This window comes from Scyliorhinus canicula, chromosome 17, assembly GCF_902713615.1.
Source record: "Scyliorhinus canicula chromosome 17, sScyCan1.1, whole genome shotgun sequence".
NCBI classification, from domain to species: Eukaryota; Metazoa; Chordata; class Chondrichthyes; order Carcharhiniformes; family Scyliorhinidae; genus Scyliorhinus; species Scyliorhinus canicula.
The window spans coordinates 113625003-113640609 of NC_052162.1; the positions used below are offsets into that span (position 1 = coordinate 113625003).

Here is a 15607-nt window from a genome sequence, read left to right on the forward strand (position 1 = left end):
TTTCTAATATCCTGTAAAAACAATTTACAAAAGACATCAGTGTCAGTACAGGACAGAAATTCAGAACACACGGGGACTCCGGTTGCGACATGTCGGGAGCGGCCGCATATGAGGCAGCTCTCATCCGGGGACTTTGTTTTCCATCTTTTTCACCAGGTATTTGCGGGGATTTGGGGATATTTCAAATTTGGCAATGGGATAAAGCTCCCATACTGTGGAAATGTCCAAGAAACCAAGTTTGAAGAAGCCAGCGAGCAAAGAATCGTCATCTGATTCAGATTCTTTTCCAGGCTCATTGGAAACACAATGGCGGCGGCTGCTTCAAAGCGAAAGTTATAGTGTTGTCAGTTGAGATGCTCATGGGCATCTTAGCAACAGCCGACTATCTCCGAGGATCTCCCTACATCAATCGAGGAGCCCCCAGCTCCTATTCAATTGGTATTGGCAAAAATGGACGAAACAGTAAAGGGTTGCAGGGCACCGGGCGGCTGTTTCGATGAAGAGTGAGCGGATTGTCTCTTTCGAGGCTGAGATGGTCTGTTGGCTGATAATAACAAATCTCTGCCAAAGTAGGCGACTTAGAGAATCGCTCCAGGAGACAAACTCTTTGCGCGTTATGGGGCAGCCGGAGGGATTGGAGGGCCCGGACCCGACTGAATACACGTCCAGGATGTTTGGGAAGATGGTGGGGAGGGTGGGCAGTTGTTCCCTCCCGAGGTGGATCAGGCCCATCACTCGCTCTGTCAGACACCTCGCCCAGGAGAGCCACCTCGGGCAATAACCGTCAGGTTCCACAGTTACCGGGATAAGGAACGAGTTCTGAGGTGGGCAAATGATCACCGTAACTACAAATGGGAGAGCCGTGCCATCAGGCCCCATCAGGGGGCGGAGCTGCCAAAAAAGAGGGCGGCATTTATCAAGGCCAAGGCTGCACTTTACATACATGAAGTTCGGTTTGGGGCGGCTTACCCCGCACAACTCCGAGTGAGTTTTCATTCAAAAGATCACTACTTTTGAGGCGCTGGATGATGCCGACGCTTCTGTGAGGAAGCTCAGGCTGGGTATATTTTGTATTATATATGGGGTCTTCTTGTTATTGGAGAGGGATTGTGGTTTTGGGGTCTTGTTGGGGTTTCTTGTACCAGTTTGTATTTTACTGTTTTTGCCGTGGGGGGGTTCCTTTATTTAAGGTTGGGTGCGGGGGGGGGGGGAGTTGGTTGTTATGGTTACTCAGTTTTATATGCCCCGGGAGAGAGTTGCCCTGCGAGCTGAAAAACGTAGTTAATGGGAGCGAAGTGGTGGGGGTAACTGCAGCTCATTAACACAGTATAGGTTTTAGATAATGGGCTGAGTGCTTTGGTTCTGTTTGGGGTTAAGGATTGTTGAGCTCAGGGTTTGGGGGTGTTCTTCGGGCTTTTGGTTGTGGTTTTAATGAGAGGCGGGGAGCTCGGGGATAGGGAAGGTTTATCGACGGTGACTACAGCGTGCTCTTTGCTCTGTTTTGTTGGGGTGTGTGGTGGCCATGGACTCAGTCTCGACGATGGATGAGATATTGTTCTTGGCCCCTCTCTGTGGGACTCACCGCTTTGTGCCTACGGATTTCCATTGAGGTCCTGGAGGGAAGGGCTGGAGAGGTTTGGTGACATGTTTGTGAACGGCAGATTTATTGGTTTTGATGAACTGGTAGAAAAAATTACAACTCGCGAGCTCTAATTTTCTCAGATGCGTGATTTCCTACATAAGACGATCTGGGCGTTTCCTTTAGCTCCCCCGCCCTCTCTGATGATTAGGATTCTATCTCTTGCTGAAGTGGGTGAGGGTAGGATTTCAGATATCTACTGTCTGCAAAGCAAGCTGCACTGAATGAGGTGAGGAGGAAGTGGGAGGGGGAATTGGATCTGGTATTTGTGGAGGGGGTGTGGAGTGAGACTGTACAGGGTCAACTCGACCTCCTCCTGTGTTCGGTGCAGCTTGACTCAGTTCAAGGTGGTGCACAGGGCACATCTGTCTGGGACTAGGTTGTGTGGTTTTGTTCTTGGATGTGGCAGACAGGTGAGCTTCATGTTCTCGGGTCCGGTGAATCATAAAAGGTACCATCCTTTTAACCAGACAAATAAATATGTCAAGCTGAGGGAGCAAAGGATGTCAATGTCTTGAAGAGAGAGAGAGAGACCTGGGCCAAGCTTTCCAGAGTCTGCACCCTCCCTGGATTCACTTCCTTTCCCTTCAGTTGCTGCAAGTGACCAATTGAAGGTGAGAATGAGAAAAGAAATGGAAAAGGGGAGAAAAGAAAGTGTTTTACTCACAGATGTTGGACAGAGAAGGTACCATTAGTCTGTGTGAAGCTCAATCTGCATGACACAAAGCTCTGATTGGCTGAAGGACCAGAGTCCTTCCGGTGGGCCTACTCTTTCTATTGGTCAATACCTCAGCAGGAAGTCGGCGGGTGGGCTCTTCTCTGCACATGCGCATCATCGGTTGTCGGTGTTTGGAGCATGCGCATTCAGATTAATGGGACTTCGTTTCGGAGAGCCCGAGCGAAACTAAGGAGGTGGGTGGGAGGATTTGGAAATACTCTGTGGAGCCGCAAACCCCGATGATTAGTTGTCAGCTCCCTGATTCTGGTTCGGGAAATTCTTTCCCAGGACCTGAAGTGAATGCCCAAAATATTTGTGGAGTGAGTGGAGGATGGGGAGGGAACACAATAAGGTTAGACCCCGCCCCTCATTCACTCTGATTGGCTGGAGGACCAGGTGGCTCTCAGTTCTCCAGTCCCGCCCCTCATTCACTCTGATTGGCTGGAGGACCAGGCGGCTTTCAGTTCTCCAGTCCCGCCCTTCATTCACTCTGATTGGCTGGAGGACCAGGCGGCTGTCTTAGTCCTCCAGCCTCGCCCCTCATTCTCTCTGATTGGCTGGAGGACCAGGCGGCTTTCAGTCCTCCAGGCCCGCCCCTCATTCACTCTGATTGGCTGGAGGACCAGGCGGCTCTCAATTCTCCAGCTCCGATTCCGTTGCCTGGAGACTCGGCCGCAGATCCCCGGGGGAAGGTATTAAAATTCCGGCTCCTAATCCACACCCTGGCGAGTAGGCCGTGAATCCCCAAGGAAAGGTTTCTTTCTTCAGCTCCGAAAATCGGGACCCCTTAGTCCGCTCCCTGGAAACTAGGCGGTGAATCCCCGAGGAAAGGTCTTTATACTGACTGCTCCCAGACTCTGCCCCTCCAAGGCCGCTCCCTGAAGACAGGGAGAAATAGGCATTAGTGACTCGGTATTGGGGAATGAGAGAGGAAAGAATGTTCCAGAGAAACTAGAATTGTCTGTTCTGAATTTCTATCCTGTACTGACTGTGATGTCTCTTGTAAACTCCTTTTACAGGATATGAGAAGAGGAGGAATTACAGACAGAAATCTCAAACGTAACGTCTCGATCTGACAGAGTCACCAGATTCCTTGGGATCTGACTATCATCAGCCTTTGAATCTAGAAGGGAAGGAGAAATGTTTGCCCGATCTGACAGCCTCAAAAGATTTTAAACATTGTGACTGGAAAAGCACTGAGCCCCCCCCCCCCCCCCCCCCCCCCCTCCTACCCCAGAATGAATCAACAGTGTGCCATTCACAGCGGGGAGTGACATGTGTGAACGAGACTTCCAACTAATTTTCTGACCTGGAGAGACACAAGGAGACACAAAACATGGAGGAACCGTGGATATGTGGGGACTGTGGGAGGGATTTGATGCACCATCTCAACTTGAGATTCATCTACGCAGTCACACGGGGAGAGGCCGTTCACCTGTGCTCAATGTGAAAAGGGATTCACTGTGTTATCCCATCTAAAGACACACCGGCGAGTTCACGCTGGGGATAAGCTGTTCACCTACTCTCTGTGTCGGAAGCGATTCACTCACTTATCCCATTGACAGATACACTAGTGGGTTCACACTGGGAAGAAGCCGTTCACCTGCTCTCGGTGTGAGAAGGCCATCACCACGTTATCCAACCTGCGGAAACACCAACGAGTTCACACAAGGGAGAGTTAGCTCAGTTGGCTGGATGGCTGGTTTGTGATGCAAAGCGACTCCAACATCAGGGGGTTCAACACCCATACCGCCTGAGGTTATCCATGAAGGCTCCACCTTTTCAACATTGCCCCTTGCCTGAGGTGTGGTGACCGTCAGATTCAATCACCTCCAGTGAGCTCTCTCTCTCTCTCTCTGAGGGCAAAGCAGCTCAGGTCCTCTGGGACTTTTATTTCACACAAATACAACAAACATAGATTCCTTTAAGGAGCAAAAATCCAATAGGAAAAGTGATGCAACCGTGACTAACAAGAAATGTTACAGATTGCATTAGATCAATGGAGGAGACTCCTAAAGTGGCCAAAATAGTCGTAAGACTGAGAATTGAGAACTTGCTTTAGAATTCAGCAAAGGAGGACCAAGAAACTGATAAAGAGAAAATGGAATATGAGAGCAAACTGTTGATAAACATAAAAACCGACCGGAAAAGCTCCTATAGGAATGTGAGAAGGAAAATATTAGCAAAGACCAATGTGGGTCCGTTCCAGGCAGAGACAGGAGTGTTTTTTTTTTAAATTTAGAGTACCCAATTCATTCTTTCCAATTAAGGGGCAATGTGGAGTGGACAATTCACCTACCCTGGACTTCCGGTGGTGGCTATGGAGGGAGAATTCCGGTGGCAGCTATGGAGGGAGACTTCCGGTGGTGGCTATGAAGGAGTAAGTCGCACATTTGGTGGCTTCTGCTCCGGTTGGACTTTTGGACCTTTCCCCTGGACTTTTTTCTGGTTTTAAACGGTGAATTGGAAGGCTGAGGCAATTGGGCACCGTTTCCACGTATTAGTGTATGGAGCAAAGAACCAGAAGTGCATGAAAAGGCAGAAATAAAAAGTTAGCCAAGAGCTGTGTTGAAGCTGCAGCAGGAGACAGCATGGCTGAGGACCGGACCCCTGGGGTGGCGGTGCTGCGACCATCGGAGCAGTTGATGCAGATCATCCAGGACGGTTTTGTGGTATAAGCTCAATATGGGGAAGAGCGAGATGTTATGGTCCAGGCGAGAGGTCAGGAGAGGCGACTGGGGGATCTGCCGTTCAGAGTGGTCGAGGACAGTTTCAGGGACCGAGGTATCCAAGTGGCGAGGGATTGCGACAGGCTTCATAAATTGAATTTGGCCCGGCTGGTGGATCAGATGAAGGAGGATTTTCGGAGATGGGATGCGCTCCCATTGTCTCTGGCGGGCAGAGTTTAAACGGTAAAAATGACGGTCCTCCCAAGATTCCCATTCGTTTTTCAATGCCTCCCCATCTTCCTCCCGCTGTCCTTTTTTAAGCGGGTCAGTAAAGTTATTGTGGGCTTTGTGAGCAGGGGGGGGCAGTGTGGGTGCGTGGGGGGGGGTGGGCAGCTTGGGTGCGCATGGAGGCGGCTTCTTGCAAGGGCACAAGTCTGGGGGCGTTGGTAACATCACCTCTGCCATTCCTGCCGTGCGGTACTCCACCAGTCCAGTGGTGGTGGCGGCCTTGAGAGTCTAGGGGCAGTGGAGGAGACATGTGGGAGCAGAGGGGGCATCGGTGTGGTCCCCAATCTGCGATAATCACAGCTTTGCTCCGGGGAGGATGGACGGATGGTTTCGAATTTGGCAGAGAGCGGGGATTGGGAGGATGGGGGACTTGTTCATAGAAGGAAGCTTCCCGAGTATGAGGGCGCTGGAGGAGAAGTTTGCATTGGTGGGGGGAAATGAATTTCGATATCTGCAGGTGCTGGACTTTTTGCGGAAGCAGGTACCAACCTTCCCACTCCTGCTGTTAAGGGTATTCAGGATAGGGTGGTCTCCAGAGGATGGATAGGGGAGGGGAGCGTCTCGGACATATAGAAAGAGCTGACGGGATCGGAGGAGACGCAGACCGAGGAGCCAAAGCAAAAGTGGGAGGAGGAGCTGGGGGGAGAGTTAGAGGAGGGCCTTTGGGCGGACGTGCTGAGTAGTGTCAATGCGACCGCAACATGTGCCAGGCTCAGCCTGATCCAATTTAAGGTCGTTCATCGGGCTCACATGACAGTGGCCTGGATGAGCAGATTCTTTGGGGAGGAGGACAGGTGCACAAAATGTGCGGAGGGGCCAGTGAACCATGTCCACATAGAACATAGAACAGTACAGCACAGAACAGACCCTTCGGCCCTCGATGTTGTGCCGAGCAATGATCACCCTACTCAAACCCATGTATCCACCCTATACCCGTAACCCAACCCCCATGTTCTGGACATGTCCAAGGCTGAGGGGATTTTGGCAGGGGTTTGCTGACACCATGTCCACAGTATTAAATACAAGGGTGGCAATGAATCCAGAGGTGGTGATTTTTGGGATGTTGCAGGATCCGGGAATCCAGGAGGAGAGAGAGGCGGATGTTCTGGCCTTTCCTTCCCTGGTCGCCCAGAGGTGGCTATTGTTGGCATGGAGGGACTCAAAGCCCCCGAAATCGGAGACCTGGCTTTCGGACATGGCTGGCTTCCTCTGCCTGGACAAAATTAAGTTCCCCATGAGAGGGTCTCTGCTGGGGTTCGTTCGGAGGTGGCAACCATTCTTCAACTTCCTCGTGGAGAATTAATCGTCAAGAGAAAAGGGGGGGAGGGGGTTAGGTTGGCGTAGATTAGGGGGGTAAGTAATTGTAGGACCTGTGGGAGAGGGAGGTGGTATTTGCACGAGGTTAATATTTTCCTTGTTATGTATATTGTTTATTTTGCTGTTACAATGCCAAAGAAATACCTCAATCAAATATTTATTTTTTTTAAAAAGGAGGGGGGGAGAGGCCCCGGGGTGGCACCAAGTTGAGGTGGGAGGGGAGATTTCTTGGGGGGTGGTTGTAAGGATGTTGTGGCTGTTCGCTGTTGCCATAGTTATTTTTTGGTTTTCTTCTTTGTTAAGTATATATTTGAAAATGCCCCCAATAAAATATTTCCACAAAAAGAATCCCACCGCCGGCGAATGGCGCGTCGCCGAGAACCACACGGCTGGGGAACCGCAGAACCCCACGCCCGATCTCTCTTGGTACATCCAGACCATCTAACTCTCCCTATCTCTGTTACCAATTCCAATCTCTGCAACGCTCCCCATCAATCTAACATTTTCCTCCCACTAGAACCCTCCAGTTCTCTTTACCATCCACTAAACCTTCGCCCCTTCCGATCTGAGTTTGTCATTCAGAGACTCCATCCTATATCCTCCAGCTCCCACAACCCTTCCTATCTCTGTGACATCCTCCAATCCCAAAACTATCCCTATTTCTCTAACCTCATTAAGAGGTATAACCCTGTTTATCGTTGTAATATTCTACAGTTCCCACATCCCCTCCACCCTCCATAACACCCGTTAGCTCAACTCTTAGATAGCACATCAAATTACAGCAATCTCCCCCAGATGCTGCAACCCTACAGCCCCTGCAACCCTCCCTTATCCCAGGAACCTCTTCAAGCCCCTCCAACCTCTTCTTTCTGTGAAATCCTCGATGCCCCCACAATGCACGCAGTGCTGTCATCTTCCCCAGCCTCTAAAAATACCCACCATTGCTGTATCTCCTCAATTGCTCCCTTGTCTGACAATCCCAATAGCCATAAAACTCTCTCCATCCCAGTTACTGTGTTGAGACTCTGAATACCACCCCATGCCTGTTACCTTCTCATCTGTACAATTCTCCCTCTCTCTGTAACATCCTCCAGCCCCTACAACACTCTCTATCTCTGTAACATCCTCCAGCCCCTACAACACTCTCTATCTCTGTCACATCCTCCAGCCCCTACAACACTCTCTATCTCTGTAACATCCTCCAGCCCCTACAACACTCTCAATCTCTGTAACATCCTCCAGCCCCTACAACATTCTCAATCTCTGTAGCTTCTTCCCATCCCTACAACACTTCCTATCTTTGAAACCTCCTATAGATGTTACACCACACCTGAACTTTCATACATCTTACAGCCCCAACAACCTTCCCTATCTCTATAATAGTTCCCTCCCCTACAGTAAAGTAAGTAAGTTGCAATAGTTGCAGATGACCATTGGCTACTTTCCCCTTTGAGGGGGAGAGCTAACTTGTGGTGATTTGAAAATGAAATGAAAATCGCTTATTGTCACAAGTAGGCTTCAATGAAGTTACTGTGAAAAGCCCCTAGTCACCACATTCCGGCGCCTGTCCGGGGAGGCTGGTACGGGAATTGAACCGTGCTGCTGGCCTGCTTGGTCTGCTTTAAAAGCCAGCGATTTAGCCCAGTGAGCTAAACCTGAGGATCACCAGACTTCAGGTGAGGGGCAACATTGAGAAGGAGGGACCTTCATGCATAACCCTACATCACAGACAGCCCTCCCTCTGTCCCCGGCATCCTGCTGTCCATATAAATTTCCCTCTCTGGGTAAAAATTATTTTAGCCCCGACAACCCTCTCTATCTCTGTAACATTGTCTACCACGACAACACTCCTGAATTCTGCAACCTCCTTCAGTACCTGTGACCCTCCCTATCTCTGTAACCTCTGCTGTCCTCCTGCTGTGTTCTTCCCCTTTGTAGTTAATATAAACTCCGTATCCTTAAATCTGTCTCATCCGGTTCTGGTAACTTACCGATTTTCAGTAAATTCAGCCTATCAAATATCTCACTGTCAACGTTTAACCCATCAATCAGTGTCTCGACTACCTCCTTTTTCACTCTGGCTTGGACACCAAGTTCTTTTTTAAAATAAATTTTGGGTTGTGGGGTTGGGACCCACACAGTCACTGCGAGAATGTGCAAACTCCACACACACAGTGACCCAGGGCCAGGATCGAACCAGGGTCCTCGGTGCCGTGAGGCAGCAATGCCTTGGACACCAAGGTCTGTGGTAAAGGCAGATACTCATTCGGTACCAGTCTGCCTCCCTTCATATCCAAATCCCCTTTCAGTTCCAGATTCAGCTCCATGCTCCTTTTACAGCTTTGGCAGCAAAAATAGTCAAGCAGATTATTATTTGAATGGGTGTAAATTGTGAGAGGTGGATACTCAGCGAGAACTTGGTGTCCTCGTGCATCAGTCGCTGAAAGTAAGCGCACAGGTACAGAAGGCAGTAAAGAAGGCAAATAGTATGTTGGCCTTCATAGCGAGAGGATTTAAGTATTGGAATAGAGATGTTTTACTGCAGTTGTATAGGGCATTGCTGAGGCCACACCTGGAATATTGTGAGCAGTTTTGGTGTCCTTATCTGAGGAAAGATGTTCTTGCTGTGGAGAGAGTGCGGCGAAGATTTACCAGGCCGAATCCAGGGATGGCGGGACTGTCATATGAGGAGAGACTAAATCGGTTAGGATTAAATTCATTGGCGTTTAAAGGAGTGAGAGAGGATCGCATAGAAATTACAGAATTCTAACAGGATTAGACAGGGTAGATTCAGGAAAAATGTTCTCAATGGTGGGCGAGTCCAGAACTAGGGGTCAGAGTTTGAGGATAAGGGGTAAACCTTTTAGGACTGAGGTGAGGAGAAATTTCTTCACCCAGAGAGCGGTGAATCTGTGGAATTCGCTGCCACAAAAATTAGTTGAGGCCAAAAGGTAGTTGTGTCATTTCAAGAGGAATCAGATACAGCTCTTGGGACTAAAGGGATATGGGGAAGGCGGGATCAGAGTATTGAACTTGATGATGAGCCATGATCATAATAAATGGTGGAGCAGGCTCGAAGGGCTGAATGGCCTCCTCCTGCTTCTATTTTCTATGCTCCAGTCGCCAGGCAGACGTAGCCAGAGAGTCCTGCCCTTAGGGGGTGGGATTCTCCGTTGCAAGGATTCTCCATTACGCTGGAAGCGCTCCAGTGCCCGGGCAGTTCCCGACGGCGTGGGGTTGCCCACACTGGGAAACCCCATTGGCTGGCTGGTGGACGGAGAATCCTGTGCAGAATGTTTTTAGCACTGGGGAGCTGAACTCCGAGATCGGGCTGCCATTTTAAAGGGGTGCCCTGATCTCTCAGAGAGCTGTGGGTCCTCCACACTCCCCACTCATGGGCAATGTCAACCCCACACACATGGACAGTACCCCAAATCCCCCCATGTGACAACACCCCACTCTGGGGTGCTGGGGGTCTCCCCTGCTTAGGTCCCCCCAAGCCCCCTTACAACATCCCTTCCCTTCCGTGACCCCCATCCATCAGTCCCTATGTACTGGCCTGCACTCCTCCACCCTTCAAACTGCCCTCCACCCTCATTTCATTGGCATAGCCCCTCGCCCCCTGACCCTTTGCAGTGCCACTCTCACACTCGGGGCACCTTTGAACTGCTTCTGCAGGGTGGCAGTGCCAGCTGGGCAGTGCTAATGTGCCTGCGTTCCAAGGAAGGGCCAGGGATTCACCTGTACTTACCTGACCTCCCAGGGGTCTCCGGTGGCCCCCCCCAGGGAGCCATTCCACTTGGTCCACGTTTGTGTGGACCAGCACTGATCGGCACCGGCTGCAGAAAATTAGACATGTGGGCAAGACTGGGGAGAAACTCGCCAAAGCCAAAACAACACGACCGATTACTATTCTCAATGTTCAATATTTCAATATGTTCTCTACAAATACAATAAAACAATAATATTAAAAGTTAAAATTCACTTCCCTGTTGGGCTTTTCCCCCGTTCCAGTCTGGACTTCTGACGAGTTTAATTCTTTGGTCCTCTTCCCAGCCGCCTGCGGATCTTTTCTTCAACTTCGGCCTTCCAACGTCTGACGCGAACTGCCGAGCGTTCAACGATGTTCCTGGTGTCTGAAGCGACTTGACTTTTTTCCAGTCCTTTCTTCACCTGAGCTGATTTGTCAGCCAACCAAGACTCCATTCTCTCAGCAGAATGTGTCAGTGATGGTCTCCGAGTACACTGCTCACTCTCAGTGTCACTCGGGAACTGCAGCGTAAATGCCCAGTGAAATTATAGGTCTCTACGTCCAACAGCGATTCCAGGTCTATGTTATCGTCCATTCCTCTCGCTGTGGTATTGTCCATTACGGCTCCCTCAGTGTTGCTCAGCAGTGAGTCATTCTCACTGCTGCTTGGGAATTGCACGAATAAAAATCCGGTGGACCTGAAGCTCCCAGTGTCCGACGAGGATTCCAGATCGATACTGTCCATTTCTTCATCATCTATGAAATTTGCAACGGCTCCAGCTGGGGTATTGTCCACAGTGGCTCCCTCAGTGTTGCTGAGCAGTGAGGCTTGGTCCTCTGGATGATGATCGATGGCAACAGAGGAGACCTCACCGGCAGATCTGCCTTCCACATCACTACTGCCATTGACGCTATTTTCCTGCAGTTCAATGTCATCAAGATTAACAGCTGGAGTAAGAGATTCAACCATTGGTTCAGGTGAGCTGCTTGTCCACTCGATTATTTGACAGTGTCACACACCTTGGCTGATCTCCAGGGAAACTCCCAGATCCTGCTGGTCATTCTGGCCACTCGGTACCAGGATCAGCCTCCTCCACAACAGCTGACCTTTGATCTCTGACATGAGGGCCTGGAGGTTCCGCTCCTCTTCTGGCTGTTCGGTTCCAACTTCGATCTCCTCTGCAGACACAACAGCAGCTGAGGTATTTTGACCGTTGACACGTTGTGCCTGATCTCCACCGGGGATAATTTCTTCAGTTTCTCCAACAGTCACTTCATCAATCTTTGCGACAGAAACGGAGCGAACTGCTCCGTGTATTTTACCATTTGCCCAACAATATATAATCCACGTAGTCACGATCATTGTTCTGAGTGCCTGGATATAATGTTCACTCTCAGCAATCGTCTTCTGTCTGAGCAATCTGTACTGCTCTCCGAATCCCTGGTGCTGTCGTCTTCGGCCAAGGAGTTGTCCACCTCGCTTTTGGACGTTTTGAGTAGCATCGGCTGGCTGGCGTCTATGGTCTCTGAAAAGTCAGTGTTTGCGGTCTCCCAGCTGCTCAAGCTGTACATCTCTTCGTCGGAGCTGTCAGTGGTGCTCTGGGTGACCAACCCATCCTTGTTCGTTGTGATGTTGAGCAGGAGGTTATTGTGGCCCATTGTAGAGCTCTCCCCCAAATCCAGGGAGGGTGGGCTGCGAGGGATCATGCTCTGAAACCATTTGCGGTTGTCCTCCAGGTTGGCCAACATCTCTTTGGCATCAGGATAAACCAGTTCAGCCCAGGTCTCCCAGAGAGGATGCACAATTAAATCGATAAACCCAACCTAACGGGAGGAAAAGGAACATCTAATCAGGAAACTTGACACCTTTTCCATCATTTCTCCTCGTCCTCCTCTCAGTAATTTGACATAGGCCATTCAGCCTCTCTGTTCCATCAACCATGGCTAATCATAGGAGCAGAAGTAGGCCATTCAGCCCTTTGAGCCAATGACTGATCCAGTTGTGGTCTTAACTCCACTTTGCCATACACCCCCCACCCCATTACCTTTGACTGCCTTGTCTATCAACAATTTGACCAACAACGCACCCGCAAATTCACTGTTTGCCTTCATTCCCAGAACATGAATATCACTGGCAAAGTCAATATGTATTGCCCATCTCTATTTGCCCTTCAGAAGTTGGTGTTGAGCCACCTTCTTGCATACAACTAAGTGGCTTGCTCGGCTATTTCAGAGGGCAGTTAAAAGTCAAGCACTTTACTGTTGCTTTGAAGTCACACGTAGGCCAGACCAGGTAAGGCTGGTAGATTTCCTTCCTCAGAGGACCACGAGTGAACCAGGTGTGTTTGTATAACAAAACAGGAGTTTCCTTTGCACCATTACTGATACAAGCTTTTTATACCAAAATTTATAACAAATTAATGGAGTGTAATTTTCACAATTGGAGCCGTCAATGGTGGGATGTGAAGTCATGTCTCATAAATTTGTGCTTTCCAAATTACTGTCCCAGCAACATAACCTTTGGCAACCCAAACCTTCAGTGACTGAATGACGAAACATTGAGGAACTGGCCAGTAGAGGGCACTGAAGGTACAGAATCAGACTCGTTATTCAGATCCAATTTGCTTCTAAATCGGAGTAGATTATTGTAATTGTTCAATTTTTCAACCCTTTTACTTTCAATACTTTTTTTTAGGCTGTGACTGCTGATGCCCTAATTGGAGAAACTGGTTTGTGGAAGTGAACATATCCAGCAGTATGGGGCAATGGGACGAAAATTAGTCCCATTAAAATTAGGCATGCTGAGTAACACAGGACACTGTAGGAGAGGGGTTACTGAGTGACGGTGTGAGGGAGCTCCATTAATATCAGTAGAGATACAGTCAGTAACACAGGGTGCTGGGGGGTGGGATTACTCAGTGACGGTGTGAGGGAGCTCCATTAATATCAGTAGAGATACAGTCAGTAACACAGGGTGCTGGGGGGTGGGGTTACTCAGTCACAGTGTGAGGGAGCTCCATTAATATCAGTAGAGATACAGTCAGTAACACAGGGTGCTGGGGGGTGGGTTTGCTCAGTGATGGTGTGAGGGAGCTCCATTAATATCAGTATAGATACACTCAATAACACAGGATGCTGGGGGGTGGGGTTACTGAGTGACAGTGTGAGGGAGCTCCATTAATATCAGTATAGATACAGTCAGTAACACTGGTATTGTCCATTACGGCTCCCTCAGTGTTGCTCAGCAGTGAGTCATTCTCACTGCTGCTCGGGAATTGCACGAATAAAAATCTGGTCGACCTGAAGCCCCCAGTGTCCGACGAGGATTCCAGATCGATACTGTCCATTTCTTCATCATCTATGAAATTTGCAACGGCTCCAGCTGGGGTATTGTCCACAGTGGCTCCCTCAGTGTTGCTGAGCAGTGAGGCTTGGTCCTCTGGATGATGATCGATGGCAACAGAGGAGACCTCACCGTCAGACCTGTCTTCCACATCACTACTGCCATTGACACTATTTTCCTGCAGTTCAATGTCATCAAGATTAACAGCTGGAGTAAGAGATTCAGCCATTGGTTCAGGTGAGCTGCTTGTCCACTCGATCATCTGACAGTCTCTCACACCTTGGCTGATCTCCAGGGAAACTCCCAGATCCTGCTGGTCATTCTGGCCTCTCGGTACCAGGATCAGCCTCCTCCACAATAGCTGACCTTTGATCTCTGACACGAGGGCCTGGAGGTTCCGCTCCTCTTCTGGCTGCTCGGTTCCAACTTCGATCTCCTCTGCAGACGCAACAGCAGCTGAGGTATTTTGACCGTTGACACGTTGTGCCTGATCTCCACCGGAGATAATTTCTTCAGTTTCTCCAGCAGTCACTTCATCAATCTTTGCGACAGAAACGGAGCGAACTGCTCCGTGTATTTTACCATTTGCCCAACAATATATAATCCACGTAGTCACGATCATTGTTCTGAGTGCCTGGATATAATGTTCACTCTTAGCAATCGTTTTCTGTCTGAGCAATCTGTACTGCTCTCTGAATCCCTGGTGCTGTCGTCTTCGGCCAAGGAGTTGTCCACCTCACTTTTGGACGTTTTGAGTGGCATCGGCTGGCTGGCGTCTATGGTCTCCGAAATGTCAGTGTTTGCGGTCTCCCAGCTGCTCAAGCTGTACATCTCTTCGTCGGAGCTGTCAGTGGTGCTCTGGGTGACCAACCCATCCTTGTACGTTGTGATGTTGAGCAGGAGGTTATTATGGCCCATTGTAGAGCTCTCTCCCCAAATCCGGGGAGGGTGGGCTGCGAGGGATCATGCTCTGAAACCATTTGCGGTTGTCCTCCAGGTTGGCCAACATCTCTTTGGCATCAGGATAAACCAGTTCAGCCCAGGTCTCCCAGAGAGGATGCACAATTAAATCGATAAACTCAACCTAACGGTAGGAAAAAGAACATCTAATCAGGAAACTTGACACCTTTTCCATCATTTCTCCTCGTCTTCCTCTCAGTAATTTTACATAGGCCATTCAGCCTCTCTGTTCCATCAACCATGGCTTATCATAGGAACAGAAGTAGGCCATTCAGCCCTTTGAGCTTATGACTGATCCAGTTGTGGTCTTAACTCCACTTTGCCATACACCCCCCACCCCATTACCTTTGACTGCCTTGTCTATCAACAATTTGACCAACAACGCACCCGCAAATTCACTGTTTGCCTTCATTCCCAGAACATGAATATCACTGGCAAAGTCAATATGTATTGCCCATCTCTATTTGCCCTTCAGAAGTTGGTTTTGAGCCACCTTCTTGCATACAACTAAGTGGCTTGCTCGGCCATTTCAGAGGGCTCCCTCGGTGTTGCTGAGCAGTGACGCTTGGTCCTCTGGATGATGATCGATGACAACCGAGGAGACCTCACCGGCAGATCTGTCTTCCACATCACTACTGCCATTGACACTATTTTCCTGCAGTTCAATGTGGCATTCAATGTCATCAAGATTAACAGCTGGAGTAAGAGATTTAACCATTGGTTCAGATGAGCTGCTTGTCCACTCGATTATCTGACAGTCTCTCACACCTTCGCTGATCTCCAGGGAAACTCCCAGATCCTGCTGGTCATTCTGGCCGCTCGGTACCAGGATCACCCTCCTCCACAACAGCTGACCTTTGATCTCTGACATGAGGGCCTGGAGGTTCAGCTCCTCATCTGGCTGTTCGGTTCCAACTTCGAT

The 15607-nt window shown here is 49.5% G+C and overlaps 1 protein-coding gene across 1 annotated transcript in view; it reads left to right on the forward strand.

Annotated features, from left to right (window-relative positions):
* The window catches only part of LOC119952156 (oocyte zinc finger protein XlCOF6-like), a gene marked incomplete at its 5' end in the record, with an annotated part of 43757 nt that overhangs the window by 10418 nt on the left and 17732 nt on the right, over positions 1-15607 (forward strand). The window contains one exon of the mRNA XM_038775750.1: positions 3784-3820. Coding sequence (XP_038631678.1) covers positions 3784-3820 — 37 coding nt within the window. The remainder of the gene's footprint in view (positions 1-3783; positions 3821-15607) is intronic.